General features: G+C 38.1%; 1 protein-coding gene across 1 annotated transcript in view; it reads left to right on the forward strand.

Moving 5' to 3' along the window:
- Positions 1-26008, forward strand: part of GDA (guanine deaminase) — an 89400-nt gene that overhangs the window by 25585 nt on the left and 37807 nt on the right. Inside the window, exons 2-3 of the mRNA XM_090274174.1 lie at positions 19279-19367; positions 25637-25808. Of these exons, the coding sequence (XP_090130300.1) occupies positions 19279-19367; positions 25637-25808 (261 nt within the window). The remainder of the gene's footprint in view (positions 1-19278; positions 19368-25636; positions 25809-26008) is intronic.

Consider the following 26008-nt stretch of genomic DNA (forward strand, 5'->3'; position numbering starts at 1 on the left):
TGCAGGCCCCTAACTGGGGACCTGCCTGCAACCTAGGAATGTGGCCTGACTGGGAATTGAACCAGCAACCTTTTGGTTCGTAGGCTGACGCCCAATCCACTGAGCCACACCAGCCAGGCTCCTCTGAAGTTTTGATTTCAGGATTTTCACATTTTGGTCACCTTTCTGTAAAACATTTCAATTCAGTACATCGCTCTACAACCGAAAATCAGCAACTCGTACTATATCTCAATCTAAGTCTAAAAGGACATGACAAAGCAGTCCTCACTTTGCACAACAGTGCAGGTCTGAAAAAAAAAAATGACTCTGAAAACTGAAATTGTGCAAGGTATAAGCATACTTAGGAGACATTACAGCTTTGGTTCCACACTACCACAATAAAGTGAATATTCCAATAAAGGAAGTTGTAATCCTTTTACTGGTAGAAGGGCTTGCCTTTAGTGTGTAAGCATGAAAACATCTGCAAAGTTCATCAAAGACAAGCGCAATAAAATGTGGTATACTTGTAATCTAATTAATCAATGAGAAAATTACAATTAATCTGAAACCTTTAAAAACTTCTGTTAAAACATTTAAATTTATCCTTCAAATCTAAATGCATGGAGAAATGAAAAAAATAGTATAACAATTATTTATTTAGTATACTGTAATTTAAAACATTAGAAACAGAGAATTTGCATTTTATTTTTTAAAAAACCATAAAAGTAGTTTGAATAGTACTTGCCTTTTTCTTTTCATCATGTAAAATAATATAGAGTGAGCATCTTTTGTTTGCCTTGGCAGATTGTCATTCTGCTTTATAAATTTGAATCAGCTTCTAACATTTTGTCCTGTGAACTCTCAGGGTTGTGAAACATCTCTGAGATGTTTCTCTGAGAGTTCCTCTAATGGGAGTTTTTTGTTTTTTTTCTTGCTGCTGTCACGTCTGAGACATCTTCAGTCACTATTGTCATTTATGTCAGTAAGTTCACCTTTGCTAAGTTTCTCTGGCTACAGATCTGGTTTCTTGAATGGTGGTAAGGTCCATATTTCATGGTCAGCTCTTCCATAACTCCATTTATGTTAGATTCAAATTTCACTTCTGGTGTTATCGCTTTCATTTCTTTGCTGTACTTTCATATTTGTGAAGCAATTCACTCTTTCAATTATTCATTTTGTAAGATGCCACGTGGGTTCATTGCTGGGATGTGAGGAGGTGACACCACCACAGGCTTTGCTGTGGGTGTGTGAGCTGAGTAACAGCTGACAGTGACCAGTTACCACAGACTTTGGAAGAAGTGACGTGATTGGTCACTGATTACTACCTACATCTATTACGCTCATAGTGACCTGTGGACTGAAGAGCTAGAGGCCAGGTTTGTACTTTATGCAGTCACTCAAAGTTAATAGGCTATGGTAACCGATATTTGAACCATGTTGTTAAGGGACTGCTGTTATTTAACTGAACTGTGGCATATGAAATTTATGTGTATCAGAACCGTGCGAAACAAGGACTCCTGTATTTCTACAATTTGACCAACTATTCCACACAATTAATTTAGATGTATTTTTTAAAGTCCTCATCTAAAGATATGTTTTTATTGATTTTGGAGAGAGAGGAAGGGAGAGAAAGAGAGAGAAACATTGATGTGAGAAGCATTGATCGGTGGCCTCTAGCACACACCCTGACTGGGCTTGATCCTGCAATGTAGGCATGTGCCCCAACCAGGAATTGCACCCACAACCTTTAGGTGTAGGGGATGATGCTCCAATCAACTGAGCCACCAGCCCAGAACTCACACATTTTTCTTTACCTCATTAATTTGATTTTTCTTAAATGTAAATGTCAGATTTTACTTACATTCTCATTAAGCTTCATCTTGTTAGTCTTATTCTGTGGATGCCTCTTTTTAACTGGATTTTTCTATCTAAGGAAAAAGCTGCCCCTTCCAAATTGTTGTGCATTTCACATCTAAGTTAATAAGGACAGGTCTGGAGCAGAGCTCAGTGATGTGTCTCTGGAGCTCTCCAGCCATGCTTCTCTCATCCCATCAGTCAGCTTTTTGAGAGCAGGAATATAAAACCAGATATGGATCCTCCAACTCTACTGTCATATGCTTGCTGTTTCTGAGCTGGTCCAACAATGTTAATTTTCTGGTGCCACGAGATACCTTTCTGAAATCAAAGCACACCATGTCAGCAGTTGTCTCCTGAAATACCACTCTGGTTACCATGTAAGACATTAACACTCTCTCTGCTGGTGGATGCTGCTGAGTAAGCATCGTTCAAGTCTCCTTTCCTGCAGTCGTCGTATCTAAGTCAGATTCTCCCAAAGAGCTGGAAAAGCTTCGGAAGTTCTTTATTGGAGGTTTGAGCTTTGAAACAACAGATGAGAGTCTGAGGAGCTATTTTGAGCAACGGGGAATGCTCGCACACTATGTGGTGATGAGAGATCCAAACACCAAGTGCTCCAGAGGCTTCGGATTTGTCACGTTTGCCACTGTGGAGGAGGTGCATGCAGCCGTGGATGCGAGGCCACACCAGGTGGATGGAAGAGTGTGGAACCAAAGGGAACTGTCTCAAGAGAAGATTCTCAAAGACCTGGTGCCTACTTCACTGAAAAAGATTTTTGTCGGTGGTATTGAAGAAGACACTGAAGAACATCACCTGAGAGATTATTCTGAACAGTATGGGAACATTGAATTGATTGAAATTATGACTGACCGAGGCAGTGGCAAAAGGAGAGGCTTTGTTTTTGTAACCTTTGATGACCATGACTCTGTAGACAAGATTGTCATGCAGAAATACCAGCTGTGAATGGCCACAACTGTGAACTAAGGAAAGCTCTATTTAAGCAAGAGAGGGCTAGTGCTTCATCCACCCAAAGAGGTCAGAGTGGCTCTGGAAAGTTTGGAGGTGGTCGTGAAGGTGGTTTTGGTGGGAATGACAACTTTGGTCATGGAGGAAACTTCAGTGGTTGAGGTGGCTTTGGTGGTAGCTATGGCAGTGGTAGATATGGTGGCGGTAGATATGGTAGCTGTGGGGACAGCTATAATAAATTTGGTAATGATGGAAGCAATTTTGGAGGTGGCGGAAGCTACAATGATTTTGGCAATTACAAAAATCAGTCTTCAAATTTGGACCCATGAAAGGAGGATACTTTGGAGGTAGAAGCTCTGGTCCTTACGGTGGTGGAGGCCAAGACTTTGCCAAACCATGAAACCAAGGTGGCTATGGTGGTTGCAGCAGCAGCAGCAGCTATGGCAGTGGCAGAAGGTTTTAATTACTGCCAGGAAACAAAGCTTAGCAGGAAAGGAGAGCCAGAGAAATGACAGGGAAGCTACAGGTTACAGCAGATTTGTGAACTCAGCCAAGCACTTTGTGGCAGGCCCAGCTGCTATAAAGAAGGCATTTTTAGACAATACTCATGCGAATGGGCAAAAAACTTGAGGACTATATTTGTGACTGACTGTATAACAGGTTATTTTAGTTTCTGTTCTGTGGAAAGTGTAAAGCATTCCAACATAGGGTTTTTAATGTAGTTTTCTTTTCTTTTCTTTTTTGCACCCATGCTGTTGATTGCTAAATGTAATAGTCTGATCATGACACTGAATAAATGTGTTTTTTTTTAAATGTGCTGTGTGAAGTTAGTTTACTCTGAAGCCATCTTGGTAAGTTACCACAATAGTGTGAAGTTAGAATTCCTTCAGGGTGATGCCAGGTTCCATTTGAAATTTATTTACAACCTGCTTGGGCACAAAAGCTGTTGTCTTCAGAAAACTTGATGTAGTTTAATTGATAAGTTACTGTGTTGTGACCTGGAGTTCACCATTAAAAGGGTCATCCAAGCAGAGTTCTGGAGTTTATTTGGTTATTAGTGATTGTTGGCACATCCTATGCAATATATCTAAATTGAATTATGGTACCAGATAAAATTATAGATGGGAATTAAATTTGTGTATCATCCATTATCATGTGTAATCAATATATGTTTTAATATCCTCAAAAAAAAAAAAAAGAAATGAAAAGAAGTTATGTTTATGGAGAATTTCTAGAGTTCATGAAATGTTTTTGTCTTAATGGAGTTAAAAGGAGATATGGCAGATATTACCATATTTTTTTTAAAAATGGTTAAGTCAAAAAGGTTAAGGGATTTGTCTTGATTCAGAGAGCTAACAGAGAGTAAAATCTTGACTCTTTGGTAAGTCTAATATATTTTTTTCCACCTCAAGCTTCTCTGATGCGATGCCTGCAGAAAACACAAAACAAGGGTGTGTGCAGGGTCTTGTTGGTGATTTATTAGACCAGTCTTATAATCCCTCCTTCTCACAGGGTCTTCTGTTGGTTTGCGAGAGCTGCCATAACAATGCACCAAAAGCTGTGTAGCTTAAACAACAGACACTTATTATCTCTCAGTTCTTGAGGCTGGAAGTCTGAGATCAGGTGTAAGAGGGGTTGGTTCTTTCTGAGGGCCATGAGGGAAGGATCTATCTAAGCCTCTCTCTGTGGCTGGCTGATGGCCATTTTATCCCAGTGTCTCTTCATGTCATCTTCCCTCCATGCCTGTCTCTGTGTCTATATTTCTCCTCTTTATATGGAAACCAGTCATATGGGATTAGAACCCACCTTAATGACCTCTTGTAAACTTGCTTACCTCTGTGAAGACCTTATCTCTAAATGCAGTCATGTTCTGAGGTACTGGAGGTTCAGACTTTCATAAATAAATATTGGGGAAACACAACTCAACCTATAACACACCTCTAAGGAGCATTTTTAAAATGACCAAAGGGGTAAACATGTGTAGCCATTAATTTTGGGCATGCCTGCATTTTCTTACCCATAGATACATATTTAATGCAGTTTATTGAGGTAAACTTTGTGGTCAGTTGATATCACATTTCAGTTATCAAAGAGAGAGTGAGTACTTTTTCTAAATTCATTCTTAGTTGTCCACTTATTGAATTTAGTCTTTGAAGATGTCTTGTGAGGCAGATGCTGAAATCATTAGCTTATTTAATGAGATTTATGCTGACTCTGACTGTTTGGCGAAAATTATATACCTATCAAAATTTCCTTAGTCCACAAATTAGAATTAAGGAATTATGGATTTAGAAAATAAATAAATTAGGGAGTAATAATTTGTATCCCAAAGACATTCACTCTCTCCACACATATGTAGTACACATATGTAAATATACACACATAACTTTTTTCTGAACTAATTGAGGTAAGTACAGATAATGTTGTTCCAGTCTAAATACTTCAAGTGTGTATTTTTAAAAATAAAAACAAGGATGCCTTTCCAATCATCTAGATCAAGAAATTAACAGATATAATTCTACCACATAACCCACAGATCCATTCAAACTTTGTCCATTGGCCCAATATTGTTCTTGATAGCTTTTTTCCCTGTTACGGACCATGTGCGAGAACCAAACGGTCGGAGACAACCAAGTCAAAATTTAAAGAGCCTTTATTAGCCGACCAGCGACTACCCACTCTCACTCCTCACAGGGATTCAAGTGAGAGCCCCGAGCCTTAGTACACAGCTGCTTATATAGCAGAAACTCACATCCTGGGTTGCTAGCTGGGGGTTAGGAGTATAACCGTTATAATCATGGACAACGTGAATAACAAAACCACAGAGTAAAACATCCATTGTGAAGCAGGGGTGGGATAGTTATTCTACAGGTGCTACCTACGTTTAGTCGATGCATGACTTGTTTGGGGGCAACTGTCACCATGGGGTTTTGCAAAAATTTTCCACTCTAGCACATTCCGCTTTCTGGTTCAGGATCCTCTCCAGCACTACAAGTTACATTTACTTGAGATGTTTCACTAGTTGTCTTCCATCTGGAGTGGGTCTTCAGTCTTAATTTGTTTTCCATGTCCTGGATAATTTTCAAGAATCCAGGATAGGTTTTGCCTTGTTTTAAGAATGTTTCTTTATGTTTTGACTTCCGGCCAAGATGGAGGCCTAGACCAACACGTTCTGTCTCCCTCCACAACTAAGGACTACAACTACTGCAAAACCAGAAATAACCAGAAGTTCCAGAAAATAAAACTACATGGAAGTCTAACGTAGGAAGTCATAAACAAGTGGTGTTCGTCCAGACAGGTAGGAGGGGTGAAGCCACAGCTGAAAGATGGAGCTGTGCTGGAGGTGGCAGCTGCAGCAACGAGCCGGCCCTGGCTGCAGACAAGACCTGTCAGCTAGCGATTCCAATGCCGGGGAAGGCAGACCCCCATTGTCTCGGACTGTGAGGCCTGGAGGGTTCGGGGACGGAGGAGGAGGCTCCCGGTCTCTCAGCGGAGAGTAACAGCAGGAATCCATCTTGGACCCCTGCCCCCACACAAAGTGCCACAGGGTGGTGAGAAAGGTCACAGGGTTGTGACGAGTACATGGGGCTCTGCCCGATATAGCATAGGCAGTGTGACAGCGCCCCGCCCAAGAAAGAAAGATAAATAAAATGGTCAGAATGGCAGAATTAATGATTGAAATACCAATCATGCAGCTAACCAAAAAGCAAATAAGGGACTTGACCAATAAACAAACAGAGAATCTTTCTGAAGCTCAGTTCAGAGCTACAGTCATAAGGCAGCTTACGGACCTAACAGTGGAACTTAAGACAGGGAAGGAATTAAGGCTAGTCCTGCTGAAATGAACAAAAATACATACAAGACTAGTGGTGAGGAAGGGAAAGACAGGAATCAAATAAACAAATCAGAACACAGAGAAGGAACAGTCAACCAGTGCAGAAAGAGGAAACAAAAAGTGAGGAATATGAGAAGAGGCTCAGAAACTTCTGGGACAGCTATAAGCAAATGAACATTTGAATTATAGCATTGCCAGAGGGTGAAGAAGAAGAACTAGAAATTGAAAAATTATGTGAGAAAAGAATGAAGCAGAACTTCCCTAACTTGGGGAAGGAAATGGACTTACACGTCCAGGAAGCAGAGGGAGTTCCAGATAAACTGGACCCAGGGAGAACCACACCAAGACACATTATAATCAAAATGTCAAAAATTAAGGATCAAGAGAGAATCTTAAAAGCAACAAGAAAGAAGAAAAGAATTATGTGCAAAGGGGTCCCAATTTGACTATCAGCTGATTTCTTAAAGGAGACTTTACAGACAAGAAGGGACTGGCAAGAAATATTCAAAGTAATGAAAATCAAAAACCTACAACCACGATTACTCTATCCAGTGAAGCTGTCATTCAGGATAGAAGGGCAGAGAAAGTGCTTCCAGGACAAAGTAAAACTGAAGGAGTTCATTAGATCCAAACCACTGTTATATGAGATGTTAAAGGGACTTGTTTAGAAGAAGGAGGATCAAAACTATGAACATTGAAATAAAAACTGTATCACAACAACCAACCGCAGAAGCTAGGGAATTGAAACAAAGGCAAACTAAGTAGGCAACGAGAGTGGAAAATGAATTATAGATATGGGGAACATATTGGGGGGAGGTCAGCAGGCAGGGGGAAGAGGGGAAAGGGAGGGAGATGGTACAGGAATTAAGAAGCATAGTAGGAGGGAGTGGAGTAGATAGGAAGATGTTGAGAAGAACTACATTCACAACCAATGGGCATGGACTAAGGAGGGGGACAGCTGGAGGGGGGGGTCACAGGGTGGAGGGGAGCAGAGGGAAAAGAAATTGGGACAACCATAACAGCATAATCAATAAAATAAAAATAAAAAAGAATGTTTCTCAGTTTGGCTTTGCCGATGTCCTCTCATGATTAGATGCAGGTTATGCATTTTTTGGCAAGAATATCACAGAAGTGATGCTGTGTTCTTCTCAGGGCATTATATCAGGAGGAGAGTGCTATTGATTTATCCTGTTACTCTTGATGCTAGCTTTGTTCACTTGGTTAGGATGGTATTTACCAGGTTTCTCTACCATAGTTAGTATTTTTCTCTATAAACTAAGTTTTGTGAGGTAATAATTTGATATTATGTAAATATCCTATTCCTCACCCACTAGTTTTAACATTCGTTGATGATTTTTTTTGCTCATTTAAAAATTCTCTCATTCCTTCCACATGTACTGTAGGAAGAATGCTTCCTTATTTACTCATTCATTCATTCACTCACTTATTTGTGTGGACTCATGGATTTCTATTTTAATCATTGGGGTTTAATTCATTACTATTATCAGTTAATTTTACCCTAATATTAGCCCCTGTTTTGCTAATAGAAGCGTCTTAAAGGTGACACTTATGTGCTTTGTACCTCTCTCCATCTATATTTTAGCACTTCCTTATGTCTTTTTTTTTTTTTCTAATTTAATGTGTTTTATTGATTAAAATATTACATTTGTGCCAATTTCCCTTCCCTCTGCTCCCCTCCACCCGGTGGCCCCCCTCCCTCCAGTTGTCCCCCCTTTTTAGATTATGTCCATTAGTTGTGCATACAGTTCCTCCCAACCTCTCTCCGTCTATTCCATTCCCTCCTACCTTGATCCCCAATTCCTATATCATCTCCCTCCCTTTCCCCATTCCCCCTCCCTGTTGACCTCCCCCCAGTATGCTTCCCATACCCACAGTTCCTTTTCCACTCTCGTTGCCTATTTAGTTTGCCTTTGTTTCATCTCCCTAGCTTTTGTTTTTTTAAACCAGTCCCTTTAACATCTCATATAACAGTGGTTTGGATCTAATGAACTCTTTCAGTTTTATTTTGTCTTGGAAACACTTTCTCTGTCCTTCTATTCTGAATGACAATTTCGCTGGATAGAGTATTCGTGGTTGTAGGTTTTGGATTTTCATTACTTTGAATATTTCTTGCCAGTTCCTTCTTGCCTGTAGGGTCTCCCTTGAGAAGTCAGCTGATAGTCTAATTGGGACCCCTTTGTACATAATTCTTTTCTTCTCTCTTGCTGCTTTTAAGATTCTCTCTTTATCTTTAATTTTTGACATTTTGATGATAATGTGTCTTGGAGTGGTTCTCCCTGGGTCCAGTCTCTTGGGAACTCTCCTTGCTTCCTGGACCTGCAAGTCTATTCCCTTCCCCAAGTCTGGGAAGTTCTCCTTTATTATATTTTCACTCAATTTTTCAAGTTCTAGTTCATCTTCCTCATTCTCTGGCAAACCAATGATTCTTATGTTGGGCCTTTTATAGCTGTCCCAGAGGTTTCTGATCCTCTCATTGTTGCTTCCCATTTCCTCTCGCTGCATTGGTTGACTGCTTGTTCCTTCTCCATATTCCAGTTTGTTGAAATGAACTCTGGATTTTTCCTCACCTTCTATCTCGTATGCGGTTTTGTTCCTTTCGTTATGAAATTTTTTCGCCTCTTTCTTATCTTTTTCCTGCTCTTTTGTGAATTCTGTAAGCCAACTGATAACAATGGCCCAGAACTGAGCCTCTGACAGGTTTCTTATCTGTTCATCTGTCAGGTTCTCTATCTGCTGTCTGGTGAGTTGTGTCACCGGGATTTCTATAGTTGTCTGCCTCATTTTGACAGATGCGTTTTGTTTTCTTGGGCCGGCTGTCCGGGGTAGTGCCTGTGTACTCGTAATGACCCAGCGACCGGCGCCGTTTGGTGTCACAAATCAGCGACCGGCGCCTGTCCGCGACCTATTTCGCAGCCCTGTGGTGCTTTCTTTGGGGGCGGGGGTCCAAGATGGATTCACACAGTTATTCAGCTAGGAGACCAGGATCCGTCCTCCCGTCCCCCTGGGCCTCACTGTTCAAGGCGATGCGGCGGCCGCTCTCCCCAGCGCCCGGGTCGCGCACCGCCAGGGGCTTGACCGCAGCCGGGATTCCTCGCCGCCCCCCCGCTCCGGGTGCGACCGCAAACAGCACTGCCCTCTTTAACTCTTACCTGCCCAAATGGCACCGCTGGTTTATAACTTCATATGTTGGACTTCCATGTAGTTTTATTTTCTGGAATTTCTAGTTATCCTTTGTTTTGAAGTAGTTGTATTCCTCTCTAGTTGTAGAGGGAGACCTAGCGTGTCTGTCTAAGCCTCCATCTTGGCCGGAAGTCCTCCTTATGTCTTGATGCAAATTTATATTCCAGATTTATCTTTATTTAGGTTTTTAAAAACAGCTTTATTGAAATATAGTAATAATTCAGATACCATACAGTTAGTTGCTTTTCATATTTTCACAGTGTTCCATCATCACCACTATCAATGTTAGCACATTTTCATTATCCCCCAAAGAAACCCCATACCCTCTGGCACTCACTTCCACTTTCCTCCTGAGCCCCTCAGCCCTAAGCTCTTTCCTACCACTAATCTTTCTTTTTGTTGCTGTTGTTATTTTTGGTTTATTTTATTGTTGTTTTCTTCAAATTTATTAAAAGTGTATTCCATTATTATTTCATTTGTGTTGATAAATGGGGCCAAAGGTGCTATAGAATTGGATCCACTCAAGTGATAAAGCATTTTCTTGGAAGTTTCCTTTGCTGCATTTAAGCCCCTGAAAAATCAGTGATTTTAACTTAAGCAAGCCAATCTCTTTCAAAGCTAGGGAAATGTTTCTAAAATGCTTCTGATCTTTTAAAGTATTTTAAAATTTTGAGGATTTTTGAAATACATTAATATATTATACATGGTGTTGAGAAGGAATTGTAGTTTCTTTGCTCCAGCTCTGAAATCTCTGATTCTTTCTGCTGGCAAATTATATATAGAAACCAAGATCTGAGCATTAGGTGTGCTGAGTGTTACAGGGTGTCCTTTCTTCTAGGCCCCCTCAGCAGGTAGAGCAAGGAAGGAAACACACATATATTAATATATATAAAGGGGAGGGCAAAAGTAAGTTTACAGTTGTGATTACGTAAAACAGAGCTGATAAAGCTATTGTAATATTCATAACCTACAAGTGTTTTCCTATGAACAACTATAAACCTACTTTCGCTTACCCCTGTATCACTGATCTGCATAAATAAAAACCAAAAGTTTACACCAATACCTTTAACTTCAATGCAGTACCACAGAGTTTTTCCTAGTATTTCATATTTGAACCTCCCTTCTGAGAAGCTTGGCTCTTATTATCCACAATATATTTACATATTTGCTTATTAACCCTTTACTTCATCAGTCTCCTGACTCTGGTGCCTATCTTCTCAGCCACATCCCTGCCCACTTAACCTGCCTCCTTGACTCTCCACTTCCCCAGTGCAGTTCCCCTGGCCCTATTAGCCTTCTCAGCCTTGACCACCCCCCTTAGACTTGATTATCTTCACATTCCTGGCCTTATCAGGCCCACCAGCCTGAGCTGTATTAATGGAAGAGATGGAAAAGGAAAAGCACCAATGAGTATTTTAAAAAGAAAATGGAAAGGGAAGGGGAGGGCTGTTTTATTTATTTATTTATTTTATGTGAAAAACAGTATTATTAAAAAATGTATAGATAGCATTAATGGTCCCCAGCCTGGAGACTATTACTGTGGTTCAAATTCTAGATTTACCACCTACCAGCTGTGTAATCTTGGGCAAGGTACTTAACATCTTTATGCCTCAATTTTCTCATCTTTAAAATGGGGCTAGTAATGGTACACACCTCATAAGGTTCTTGTGAGTTTTAAATGAGTTAATACATGTAAAATGTATAGGACAATGTCTTGAAAAGAGTAAGTACATGTAAGTATTTTTATTATTATCAGACATCCTATCATTTTGGAACACATTGCTTTATTTTTCTAATAAAAAGTTACTAAATACCAGTGGGTCTTCAATAGAGATCAGGAAAATTACCAAAATTCCTGTTTTAGCTACCAAAAATACATGTTTTCTATAGCAAAGTGGGGATTGTAAGGCTGCCAGAATTAGTACTTTTCCAAGAGTATTTTATCAGGCCCTGTAGTTAAAGAAAAAATTGTTAAAAGTTATTACAAATTGAAAAAAAGTTATAAATTAAAATAACACTCCCTAGAAATACTAGTATAAGCCACAAATGATACAATTTCAATTTACATGCATCTTGTTAGGAGCTTGCATCAGAGTTTGGCATACTGTGGCCCATAGGTCAAATCCAGCCCACTGCTTGATTTTATATGGCGATTGAACTAAGTATGGTTTTTACATTTATAAGTGGTTGAAAAAAATAATATTTCTTAACAAAAGAAGAGTATATAAAATATAAATTGTTTTCTATAAATAAAGCTTCATGGGAACATAGCTGCACCCAGTCATGTATACTGTCTGTGGCTGCCTTTGCTTTCTACCATGACAGAGTTGAGGAGTATAACAGAGACAGTATGTTCTGAAAAGCCTAAAAATTTTACTGTCTGGCTTTGTCAAAAGTTTGCTGACCCTTGGTCTATATTGTCAGAGAAGCAGTGATAGAGATGTGGAAAAATCTCTGGGGAGAAGGGCCAAGTCCAGCAGATACTCCTGGCTTGCCCTGTGACATTGGACAATTCACGTTACCTGCTCTGTTTCCTCACCTGTGAAATGAGAATCTGGGACCTAAGGATCTAAGTCCCTCATGCTTCCCTTTGGTGCCTTTGTAACATGAATTTGCTAAGAGTCTAGCTTTATAGCCTGATTTTTTATTTTTTAAGACAATCTTATTTTATCTTTCTTTCCCATTAACCTGTTTCAGATGAATTAAACTAATGTGGCAATTTTCGTCTTTGTCCGAAAGCTTCAGACACCTGAGACCTCATTTTTTTAATCTGATTTTATCTCCCATTGCAGTGCCTAAGAGTGGATTTTGTGTAATAGGTTGCAATATGAGTATATATGTTACCTTATTTTGTGAGATGGCTGAGCTATTTCACAATGGCTTGAAGAGCAATTTACTCTGTTCCATAGCAACAAACCTCTTGTCCAAATTTGCCATCTGGTGTTTGAAGCCTCTATCTTGCAGATATTTTTTTTTTCTCTAGTTGATAGTCATTACTCATCTGCTTTTGGCTTTAGTATTCTTGACATTCTCATTATTGCTCATCCTAAATAGTCCCAGTTTCAAGTAAGAGAACACTTGGAGTCATTTGCTTTACAGAAGGGATTCAATTTCCTCCTCTGGAAAATAAGGGAGTCAGATGAAAAGGTTTCTGCCAGCTGGTACCATCTATGATTTTATGATTTTATGAAATTTGTATTTTAGTGAGTGCTGTGTGTGCTTGATTGCCCACCTAGACTGTGGCCTATGAAGAAGATGGTGGCCCAATAATTGACATTCTTAATAGTGAATGGTTGAATAAGTAAGTGAGTGGCTACATAAACCCAGTTGACTTCAGGTTAAAAGACCCATCACCTTACAAAGAAAACATCAATGATGTTTTGTATTTTTGCCATATTTGTTTTTCAAAATATTTTTAGAGATTTATTAAAAATAAATCTTAAAGTTGTACCATGACCTACAAAGCTACCAACTCCTCTTTCTTTTAGTTCTAGTATTTTATCCCACTGGCTTCACTGTTGTTTTAAAACATGCCAAGCATCTAACTTAAATATGCATATCAGGGACTTTGTATCAATTGTTCTCTCTGGAATGCTCTTCTCAAAATATCCGAGTGGTTCACTCACCCCCCTTCATCCAAACCTGTGCTCAAAATAATTTCTCAGAAAGAACATCACACCCCACATTTTATTTCATCCACTTACCTTCTTTTATTTTTCACCATAGTACTCACTAATATATGTAATGCATCTTATATTCATCTAATGATTTATTGTTCCTAGTCCCTGGAATCACAGTACTTCTCACATAAGGCGCACTTGAGTAGTAGTTATTGAGTGACTATATGAATAAGAGCAAGAAAATAAAATCTATGAAATACTTGATTTGTGAATTAAAGTTTTCCCCAGCCCAGTGCTTTGATGTTATTAAAGTACACTCATGTCTATAACACATCTGTAGCTTTTGGTCTTTGTGCCCCTGCTTCTATCATTATTTACCTCTTCCATCTCTTTCTCTTTCATCCTGGGTACTCATCAAGTGTCAAATCCTATCCATCATTGTTGAAGTTCTGTCCTTTCTTTGAATCCTTCCCTGAGCATGCCCAGTGTCTGTCCACGGAACTGTGGTCCATTACACTCTGTCACCATTCCTTCCTCATCTTGTTCATTATCTATCTGCGTGTCTTAACTACTCAACCTTAGGCTCTGTGAGTGTAGATTATGTATTTCTATTTCTTTACTTTACATTTTTATGTACTTTTAAAATGAAATGGACTTTAACATTTTAATGAAAACATTTCTTATTAATAATTTTGAATCTAAAATAGTGTAAAGATAAAAGCAAAAATTACCCTAAGATTCTATTATAGAGATATTAACCACTGTCAACACCTAGACCCAACATCCCAGCACACACACACACACACACCATATTCTTATAAAACATGTGCTCATACCATATATGTTACCTAATAACTTTCATTTTATAAAACATTTTAAGATTATATTGAGGATAATTTTGCATTCAATACATATATGTCTTCATTGTCACTTTAATTCCTGCAGTGTTTAGTCATATTTAACCAATCCCTTAATGACTGATTTGAAATTGTTTTCAATTTTTCACTATTACATATGCATATGTATGGTGTATATTTTGTGGGTAACCGGGGGCAGAGATTTGAAGAGAGAGTGGATTTAAAATCATCATGGTAGAAAACGAGAATATGCATTGACTAGAGAAATCCTCTCTACATGTTTTGCTAATGTGGCCCTAAAAGAGTTTTAAAAAGCTTGATATGCTTTTGTATTTTTAAAAGCTGATATGTATAATTTTTATTAAATTTAAATATGTATAAAACTCTTAATTTCTGGAAAATTGTAAGTATATACATGCTAAAATTAAATTGTGACATTACATTTTTAAAAATAGTTTTTTATTATTTGATTATAGATTATGTACAATATTACATTAGTTTCAGGTGTATGAACCAATGATTAGACATACACTATATATAACTTACAAAATGATCACCCTGATAAATCTAGTACCCATCTGACACCATACATAGTTATTGCAATATTATTGACTATATTCTCTATGTTGTGTTGTACTTTATATCCCCATGACTATTCTGTAACTACCAATTTGTGCTTCTTAATCCCTTCACCTTTTTCACTCATTCTCACAAACCCCCCTTCAATCTGGCAACTGTCAAAATGTTCTCTGTATCTGTGAGTCTCTTTCCAGTCTGCTTGTTTGTTTATTTTGTTTTTTAGATTCCACATTTAAGTAAAATCATATGGCGTTTGTCTTTCTTTGACTTATTTCACTCTGCACATTATTCTCTAGGTCCATCCGTGTTATTGCAGATGGCAAGATTTCTTTTTTTTTTTAATGGATGAGTCATATTTCATTGCATATATGCACTTCTTTATCTATTAATCTGTTGATGGATACTCTGACATTATTTTTTAAATGTACCTGATGGAGTGAAATATTGTGATTTGATATCTACCTTAACCTATTTTCCTAAAAATCATGAGCTAACTCCTTTTTAATGATATGAAACTTCTCTTCTTGAATTACTAATTATATTCTGCTCTCCTTACACAGTTGTGCTAATGTTATCTAGTTTTACACCTGAATGTCTACTATTGATCAACAAGTGCAATTAAATTTGTGTGCAGAAATTTAAATATTTAAAATTTCCTGGGACCATAAGGAAGTTAAAAAACATGTATTACACATGTTGAAAGGTAATTTGTTAAATGAGAAATTAAAAGACTGGTTTTTCTCCAACTAGATAAATATACTTATAGATGAGTGTTACTTGGTAGAATGAATGAAATAGAAACACCATAATTTTTTTCCTTATTTTTTATTTTTATAGAAGTAAATGTTGAGAGTTATTTTCACATAATTCAAAAATGAGATTGGGAGAAATTTCTTATAGCAATATCTCTCAATTCTTTGAACTCCTTCTGAGTTATTTGATAAAAATTGTCTATTAATCTATCATCAAAATATTTTTAATAATCTGTCAGTGGATAAGTAATTAGGTCTCCTGTAAGTTTTATTGAAAATAAAAACCACAGTGCTAGAGAAATATCTTTGGAGGCCAGGCACAGGCATTGGTAGGAGAACATTTGAGCTTGTGATTGGATATTCCATTTATAATGAGCCCCCCAGCCCATCCAGAAAAGGGGACAGTTGCATTTATTTGGGGTTGAACTTTTACCAGTTGTATGTTGACTAAAAGTCATAAGCAATGGGGAATAATACATGATAGAATTAAAGCTGTACAAGGAAAATGGTGAAAGAAGACACTGATGGACTGAGGAAAAGTGGAGGGGAGAAGTGAAAGGGGAGGGCTTTTTAAGGTGGAAGATTGGTTGGAATTGTTGAAATGGCAAATAGGTAAAAGAAGGAATTGTGGTCAGATGTGTGAATTCGACATTTTGGAGATGGAGCAATTATAATGTGAAGTTCATGAACTTCATTTGTTCATAAGCAAATCACTGAAGATGAGTTCATGGGAATAGCAGGCCATGGTGTCAAAAGGGTTTCCAGGTTGATATAAGAAAAAAAGGGCTTAAAGTGAAGAGAAAGGGTATGAAGCAGGTTTGAACAACGAGAGAAAGGTTGGTAAAGGAGAACAATAAAAAGAGACAAAAGATGCTCTTGAAAGCTGAATGAACCCTCTTTGTTTGTAAGAAGCTACAGGAAAAATGGTTTGGAAATTGCCATGCTGGCTACGGAAGGCACCAAACTCATTGCCTGAGCCTGGTGTATGAATACCTACCATTTGAGAAGCACTAGGGAAGCCATGTTCTGTGGTAGAACCCCAGCTATTAGGAGGGAGAAACTCAGAACACATACTGAACACACAGGAATTTGCTGCTTATGGAGGGGCAGAAATGAAAGGTCACAGTGAAGAGTTTTGGTAAGTGGACAGTGATGGAAGCTCAGTCAGGGACAAGGAATTAAGAGATTTAAGGAAAATGATACAGATCAATATCCTTGGTGTATACATGAGGAACAGATGAATTCTAGTTTGACTGTCAGCTTAAGGTAATAGGAAAGAGGGTGGGTGGATTTATTCTAGTGGCCTTCAAGGGGTTGGGTTCTTCCCTAACTACTAAAAATCTGCCGTAAATTGATAGAAGGTGTGTCTTGCTTGATCAGAATAATTGAAGTTTACATGTTGCAGACATGTTATATTATTATTTTAATTACTTTCGCTTTTTATTGCCGGTATATCATTGGGATTACTTTTGCATCTATTTTATTAAGTAACAAATGACATTGGCTTGTAATTTTCACTCTGTTTGCATGTATATGTTTATGTGCATGTTGTCTGTGCTTTGTCAAGTTTTGTATGAGGATTATACTAGCTTTGTAAAAATAGAGAGGTGTCCACTCTTTTCCATGCTCTGGGGCTCTTTACCCTGCACAGACATTATCTGTTTTTGTAAGCTGGAAAGAACTTGGCTAAGAAATTATCTGGATGTGTGCTGTCCAATGCAGTACCATAATCACTAGAAATGTGGCTAATAAGACCAATGAACTAAAGTTTTTAATTTTTTTATCTCTTTTAAAAAAAAACTTAATTTTCCATTTAAAAATTGATACTCATTTCCATTTTGGAAATCTTTTAAGTGTTTTTGGATCAACCTGGGTATGTGAGTCTACTTTTTAAATTATATGAAATCTAAATATACAGATAAAACATTTCTGATGAAAATTTAGTGACGTAGTAGAAATATACTTTAAATGCAAAATACACCCAGGAATTTAAAGACTAGATACTCCTGCAAAAATAAAGTTAAAAAATTTTATGTTGATTATCATGTTGACATGATAATCTTTTATCATGACCATCTATGTTGTTAAATAAAAGATATTTTAAAATTAATTTTACCTGTTTTGTCTCAAACATTTAGTGTGGCTATTAGAAAATTTAAAGTTACATATGCATTTGTGATGGACAATATACTTCTGTTAGACAGCGTACTTCTGAACCGTATGATTTCCAAAGGGTTAGTAAAACTTTCTCAGTTTCATCTGGAGTCAGTTACTGGTTCATTCAGTTTTCCTACCTCTCTGGAATAAATTTTGATCATTTATATTTTTCTCAAAGCTATTTATTTCAAATATATTTTCAAATGGGAAATATAGTGTTTTACAAATATTTTATTATCGATTAATTGCCTTAATAGTAAATCAGTTCTGAACTACAGTAATAAATTCTGTTTTTGTGGGTTTTGATTAATTTTGTGCCTACTTTGATATTTATTTATTCTAATGCATTTTTGAATTATCAAATTATTTTTCCTTATTTATAGAAATTACATCTTCATTTTCTCTTCTAAAATATTCTAATTTTTTAAAAAGGGTATCTTTAATGAATAAGAAAGTTAATGTTTATTTTATTTTATTTTTAGTTCTACAAATTATTTTTTACTTCTAATTAAATAGATACATTTTATCTACAGTTTTTTTTTCAGTATTTCGTGTTCTGTGAAATGTTTTTATTCACAGTATTACATTTAAATATGAAATAGGGTATTTCCTGCAAATGTATTTTATTCTTCCTTGCCCTGTCTTGCTTTGCAATCCATCTTTACAGAGAAAGCAATCACACTATACTTAAAAAATTATCAACATCAGATATAATGCATCTAGCATTTAATATTTTCCAAGGACCGCTAACTTCTTTACTCAAATGATCGCAAGGCCTCACAATAGCCTTGTGAAGTATGTACTGGTATCACCCCCTGTTTGCAGAGGGGGAAACCAGATCAAGAGAGATTAAGAGACCCATTGATGTGTCCCAGCTGTGATGCATGGGCTTCAGACCTCACAAATCTAACAGGAACGATCACTCTGTTCATGTCTCATACATAGTATTAGAAGAATATAGCAGACATCTAGTATTAGAACATCAACCTAGTTCATGCTAAGACTCAATTGTCAGGCAATTATGAGCAATTATTCAGTGTCAATAAATTACACCATAATACACTACTGCAGTACTCTGGACTTGAGTCTCCCATAATAGCCTAACAAAAATCTTTTAGTCATCTGCAGTGACGTACACATTTCATAAGCAGTTGCTTCCTTTAATTGTTTTCAGGGGTGGGGAAGAAATAAATATTAATTAGCCATTTTAACAACTTGTATCTTCAAATTAGAATGTTTGAAGTCTTGCTTATAGCTGTAGAATGGCAGAAAAGGAGAAATAACATGCGGTTTACTTTGGGGGCAGCCAAAGGCAAACAACTGCCCTTTGCCTGTAAACTCAATCCCATTTGGTATCAAATGCCTTCTAAAATGAACTCAGCTACCAAATAGTGTCTTTTAAAAAGATTTAGATATTTAGTAGCAACAAGTGACTGTGGTTCATTAATTTGTGATTCTTTTCTTTCTTTCTTTTAAAGATAGTGTTTTTAGAAGAAGCATCTCAACAAGAAAAGCTGGCCAAAGAATGGAACTTCAAGCCATGTGAGATAAGAGAACTGAGCCACCAGTAAGTACTAGCCAACTTCTTCCCTTTCGGGGATGCTGTTAACTTGTATCAAATGATAAGAAACCTGCCTTGAGAGACAGAAAGGCTTTAAAAAGTGTTTAAGGCATGAGGCGGGAAGGAGGAGATGAATGAAGAACAGGATGCTGAAGGGCAGGAACAGAATTTTTGAGCACTAGAACCTGCCATTGTTCGTTGAATTCCTCAGCAAATATTTGTTGAGCTTAGTATGTACAAGAACTAGAATCTGAATGTGAAAATGGCTTATAAAGTCTTTGCCCTTGCAGAGTTTACAGCCCCTGGGGAACAGAGAGTGTAAACAAGTGCACAGATACTAAGTCTGACAGTGATAGGTTTTGTACCTTCTGTAAAGGAAATAAAGAAAGAGCAGGATGGAGGTGATCGTTGAGAGGGGAGGAGGGAGATTTGGGAAGCAATCACTCTGACAGCATGGTTAGGTAAGACCTATTTCCAAAAGTGCATTTGAGCTCTGAATTTATGTTATAACTACTTTTAGTAGTTTTTAAATAATTTGTTCGAAGTGTGTTTCTTGTGATTGACTCACCAGACCCTGATAGAAACCCTCTGCCTCGGGGGCAGCCCCTGCACAGTGCTTCATATACTATGATGTAGGTCTGTCCTGAGGGGTTAACCCCACCTATGAACAGATGTTTTCTGTTATTTTGTCCTCTGAATCTCTGATTTGATCCTCAGCTTTATCTAACCTGTTGTTGATTTCTTCTAGTGTGTTCATTTCAGATTTTTCTTCCACTTCTGGGAATATACCCCCACCAAAACACTGATTTGAAAGAATATATATACTTCTATGTTCATTGGAGTGCTATTTATAATAGCCATGATTTGGAAGCAGCCCAAGTGCCTGTCAGTAGATGAGTGACTAAGAAAACCCTGGTACATTTATTTACACAATGGAATACTACTCAGCTGTAAAAGAGAAGAAAATCTTAATTCTTGTGACAGAATGGATGGGCTAGGAGAGTATTATACTAAGTGAAATAAACCAGTCAGAGAAAGGCAAATACCACATGATTTCACTCATATGTGGAATCTAATGAACAAAACAAACAAACAAATAGAAACAGAGTTATAGGTACAGAGAACAGATTGACATCTGTCAGAAGGGAGGGTGGCTGGGGGGCTAAAGTAAGTGAAGGGATTAAGCAAAAAAAAATAAAAATAAAACAAGTTCATAGACACAGACAGCAATATGGCGATTACCAGAGGGAAAGGGGGTGATGGGGGGAGGTAGAAGAAGGTAAACAGGAGATAAATGGTGATGGAAGGAGATTAAACTTTAGATGGTGAACATGTAACAGAACCCACGGGCTGTTCACTTATTAGGCGCCCGATTGCCTGCTACCAGAAGCATAACTCTCAATACCAGAATTTAGTAAAAAAGAAAAGAATTGTTTATTTAATGGTTATATAGATTTAGGTTATATGTGGATTTCTGCCATTAAGTCTTATCTTCTTTAAAACACCCACAAACACGTAGTTCTGCCTCCCCCTACCAAACCAGGCTAGTTTTAGAAAAGTCAGAGATACAGTCTTCCTACTTCCCAGACACAGTTCAGTTTTACCGGCAGCTCCCAGTCATTCGATCCTGACTGGGGAAGTTTTGCCTGTGTTGTGGTGCCCTCCAGCTCTTAATGCAGAACCACATGGAGTTTCCAGTCTCCTTGTAAACCACATAGAATTCTCCCTTTCCTTTCAAAGCACGTGGAGTTCTCCCTTTCCTTTCCAAGCCACATGGAGTTCTCTTAACCAAAATGTCTGCCGCCTATTTTAAACCACTGACTATCCTGTGATACAGTGGGTGTGGTAACCAGTTCTGACCATTCACAGAACCTTGCACAGGCTCTGTATGCTCTTTCTGCACCATTTCATGGTCAAAATCTCTCCCATCTTCTTGGGGCCTTGGGATAACCAAAGCCATTTGCATAACTGAGACACTAAGCTCCTAGCCATAGTCATGCAAAGGCATCTTAAAAGCTGTTCCCTTTTCCCCATCCTACAACCTACAGGCTCTGGGGATTTTGGGACACCCTCACTCTGTAACAAACACACAATACAATATTCAAGTGATGTATTATAGGAATGTATACTTAAAACCCCAATAAATTCAATTAAAAAATAAGTGACCCAAATAAACCTTGTTGTGCCCAACTGCCAGAGGAGGAAAAGGGAGGGGACTGCTCAAGGTTTAGTTTTGTTTTTTCTTCTATGGAAACCTCTGGCACCACTGGCTTTTAGGGTTACGTAGAAGCTCTGTGTTACCTACACAGAGGAGACTCTCAAACCTGAATTCCATCTTTAACTTTTCTATGACTTCTTAGCCCACATTTCTGATTACTTTAAAGAAACTTGAGGGTCATACTTTGACTCTAGGCTTAATATGACATCACCCTTCCCTCAAATGAACTTTTCTTCTAAATTCTCTGGCTTTATGTTATATGTTCAGCCTCACATTCTCAAAACTTACTCTCTCTGACCCATTTCTATGCTTTGCTTCCTAATTAAAGATCAAGTGCTTTCTCTTGTATTCACCCTTTTCCTTTTTGTTTCTGTCACCATAATCTTTATTCAGAAATCTCATGTTTGAGAGATTGAAGGAAGCTTTTCACGCATTCCTGTCACCATCAGACCTTCTAAACCAGATGTTACAGTTCTGCCAAAGAAAATAAAAAATAGAGAAATGCATGTCCTTATGATTCCCTTAATCTTGGCTACAGAATAACAAATATAAGTTGAATCACCAAATTGAGTATTCAAGGCCCTTTGTAAAAAAAATGTTTAAAATTGTTATTTAGAAACATTTTATATAGTAAAATGAATAGATCTTAGGTATATAATTTAATAAAGTTTTATAAATATATACCTATGTCACCAACATACCAGTTGAGATATAACACATACCTCTCATTCTAGAAAGTTGCCTTGTGCCCCTTCCAGTCACCCTCCAGCACCCATAGGCAATCTTTGGTTTCTACCACATAGATTACTTCTACCTTTATTTTAATGCCATATAAATGGAATAACTCAATATGTTATTGGAATGAATTTTTCCATTCATCATAATGTTTCTGAGATGCATTTATATTGTTGTGTATAGCAGTAAGTAGTTCATTCTTTTTATTGCTGAATAGTATTCCATTGTATTAATATATCATAGTTTATCCATTTTCCTATGGTAATTAGATTGTTTCCAATTTGAGGCTGCTATGAACATTTTTGTACAACCCTTTTTTGTAAACATGTTTTATTTCACTTGAGTAAATTATTAGGTGTGAAATTGCTCACTTAAACCCTTTATGGTTTGACCAGTATACCTATCCCTTTTTTATACTCCTTTCTCTTTCTCTCCCTGCCCCACCCCCCACCCTCACTCACCCTTAATCTCCTAACTAGATTATAATCTCTTTGAGGACAAGAAGATGCCTTATTTCTCTTTGGACTCCCCACAAAGCTTAGCAGAGTTTTTAAAACATAGTAGAGACTTGGGAAATAATATTTGATTAAACAATATAACTATATGAGGAAGTCACACTTCCATTCCATTTTATGGTGGTAGAGTCAATAAAAGACCCAAGGACTGAAGTATCCTGAAGAGTTCCATGACTAATAGCTGAGGGGAAACATATTTTACCCTCCCTCTCTGCATGCCCCCTTGACACTGCCTTTGTGCCATGTTTGCAGGTTGTCACCACTCTTCATTTCTAAAGTGAATTAAAAGTTCTGGCACATGGAGGGCAATGACCAAGAGTACTGAGTCTACTGATGGACTACCACAGTTTGAATCTAATCTCCAGAGCTGACTAGTGGAATAATTACTCTTTTTAAGCTATTTAAATTTCCTGGGCTGCAGTTCACTCTTACGGAAATGAGGATAGCAACATTACTTTATAAATTTGCTGTGAGCATTACATCATCATCACAGCTAATATTTTCTGAGTGTTTTCTATTATCTAAGTACCGCGTTTATGCATGCTAACTCAATCCTCACAACAGCCCTCTCATGCTGCTACTGGCTCCACTTTACATAAGGGAAACTGAACCGTCGTCGTCGTCGGCAGCCGTCCATCTCGAGAGACGATGGTGTAGCTTCTTAAGAGTCTATCTGCACCGCCGAGAATGGCTGTGCAGTCCGACTCGGGAGTGACACGGTATCTGTCTCCTCCCATGTTGAATCGACATCTTGCGATGACGCTGAAGCTACAGAGCCTGGGCAGGGTGATATGGAGGGTCTGCTGTTGCCCATGCAGCAGACCCCCCCTCTCTTTGCAGCTGAAGGGTCCAAGGGAAAGACGGAGTCAATACAGCTTGGCTTCAGGTGCGCCGCAGGAGTTGCCGGTGTTGACTACAACGTCAAACCGCCTTAGGGACTCCGGCTCCGGATTTTCTGTCAGGGTTTACTCCCTTAGCCTTTCCCCTGAAGAGGTATGCCGCAAGGCAGCGGAGGTTTTTTGGAGTCAGAGTTTTCCTTCTCTGATGTACCCTGACTGGAAGATCGAACCAGCGACACTTAGCTCACAGGCCGACGCTCAATCCACTGAGCTAAACCAGCCAGGGCCACTGAACCACAGTTCAGGGAAACTGAACCACAGAGAGATTAAATCACATGTTGAATATCTCACTACTGGCTTATGGTGGGGCTTGAATTCAAAATCAGGTGGTCTGAGTCAACAATGTATATACTAAACCCCTATAATAAACAAAGAAAATGATGCACACAGTATGCTGTGCCCAGTGTCCAGTTTATGTATATTTTCATTAAACTTTTACCTGCTGTCACCATCATCATTATCGCCATCATTTCCAGTTATCATTTAAAAAAAATTATTTATACCTTTTCTCTGTATTTTTCTTTCTCCCCCCAGTTTGCAAGAGACTCTGGGTCCCTCAGAGTGGATGAAGAAACTACTCAGACACTCACCATCTGAGGAAGGGAGGGAGGGGGTTTTCCCTCTGGAAAATTGCCCTCGTTTCTTTATTAGTTAGGGTTTTTATCTACTTTCCACACATGGAAATGCATAAGGAAAACATGAAGCCCTTCCCCAAATGGTAGGGAGTGAAAGGGAAGTGCAGATCAATACAGGGTTGAAACACCCAGGTATTTTACACAAGGTCAAAAACATTTCCCCTTACTTAATTGTTCTGTTCTTCACATTTTACTGACAAGGATTTGAGGCTATTCAGAGAAAAACAGAGCAGGTTCCCTTTTCCTTAAAAGCCACTTTGTATTTCTATTCTATCTTTAAAATCCCCCAGAGGGTGGGATTCAGAGCAAGCATGAAAGATAAGAAACCTGCTGGTTAAGACCCAAGTTCCCATTTTTGGTCAGGTTTCCATACAGTGGTCCTCAAAGTCTTTCAACCACGCCTGCCAGTCTCCCACACCAGTTATCATTAAAAATAAAAATAAACATTTATAGATACTTATATCTTTATTTGTTTTCCAGTGAGGTTGTATACATTTGAATTGGTAGTATAGTGGTTTTTTGTTAGGTCAAATTTTGAGTTGAAGTCCTTTATGTATATAAAAACTTAATATTTATTTGGGGTGATGGTGGTGCATGGTATCATCAGATACAATAAATACTGGTGAATAGAAATAGTTCTTTAGGAAAACTTTAAGTATCTGTTAGCATTGGGCTACCTTCATGCTGTGGGTAGTGCCTCTGAAAACTCCTAGAAACATCTTTCCAGGACTTTTTGTTGTAAGAATTCATAGAAATGTAAAAATTAATTGGTGGATCAGAGTAACAGCAGTAGTGATCAGAAGTACTTAGCATTGCAATGGTATCTTCACTTCTCATTTTTAGTTATCCTTGGTGACTTGCATCTAATTCCTCAGCATGACTCTGAAAATTTGGAGACCTCCTCTCTCATCTTTTTTCCCTGTCTTATAACCCCAAATTGTGAGAACCAAGTCATAGAATGAAAGCATCGCCTCACTCCTTTCTTGTGCTATGACTGCTTTGTTTCCACCCAGTGCTGTGCTTTTCCCTCCCCTGGTCATCTGTGGTTAACCTCACTTAGGTTATTCCAACTTAGGAGCTGTGTCACTCCTAGCAGAGCTTCATTTTTATTTCTTGATCTCTAAACAAGAGGAGAATTTAGTCATCTGATTGCTTCAGCTCTAAACCTATGTGGGATGAATTCAATCATTGCCAAGGGAAAACATGACTTAAAGAAATGGAAAATTACTAAGGATGATGCTATTAAATTCTTTTTTTTCTTCTTATTTTCCAGTGAGTTCTTCATGCCCGGGCTGGTTGATACACACATCCATGCCCCTCAATATTACTTTGCTGGAAGTCATGTAGACCTGCCACTTCTGGAGTGGCTAACCAAGTATACGTATCCTACAGAACTCAGATTCCAGAGCATGGATTTTGCTGAAGAAGTGTACACTAGAGTTGTTGTGAGTATCCTGCTTGTGGGACGGTGTATTATGTTTGGCCACATTCATGTCTTAAGGCAAATTTTAAGTGTAAAACACAGGCAGTTAAGGCTAGAATGAACTATAGAGATCTTCTCAGTCTTTCATAGCCCAGTGAGTTTGTGACCACCTCACTACACAGCGTACCACTAGCAAAGAGAGAACTTGAGTTTGAATTTCCA

Source organism: Furipterus horrens, unplaced genomic scaffold (assembly GCF_987537825.1).
Source record: "Furipterus horrens unplaced genomic scaffold, mFurHor1.1.pri manual_scaffold_4, whole genome shotgun sequence".
Classification (NCBI taxonomy): Eukaryota; Metazoa; Chordata; class Mammalia; order Chiroptera; family Furipteridae; genus Furipterus; species Furipterus horrens.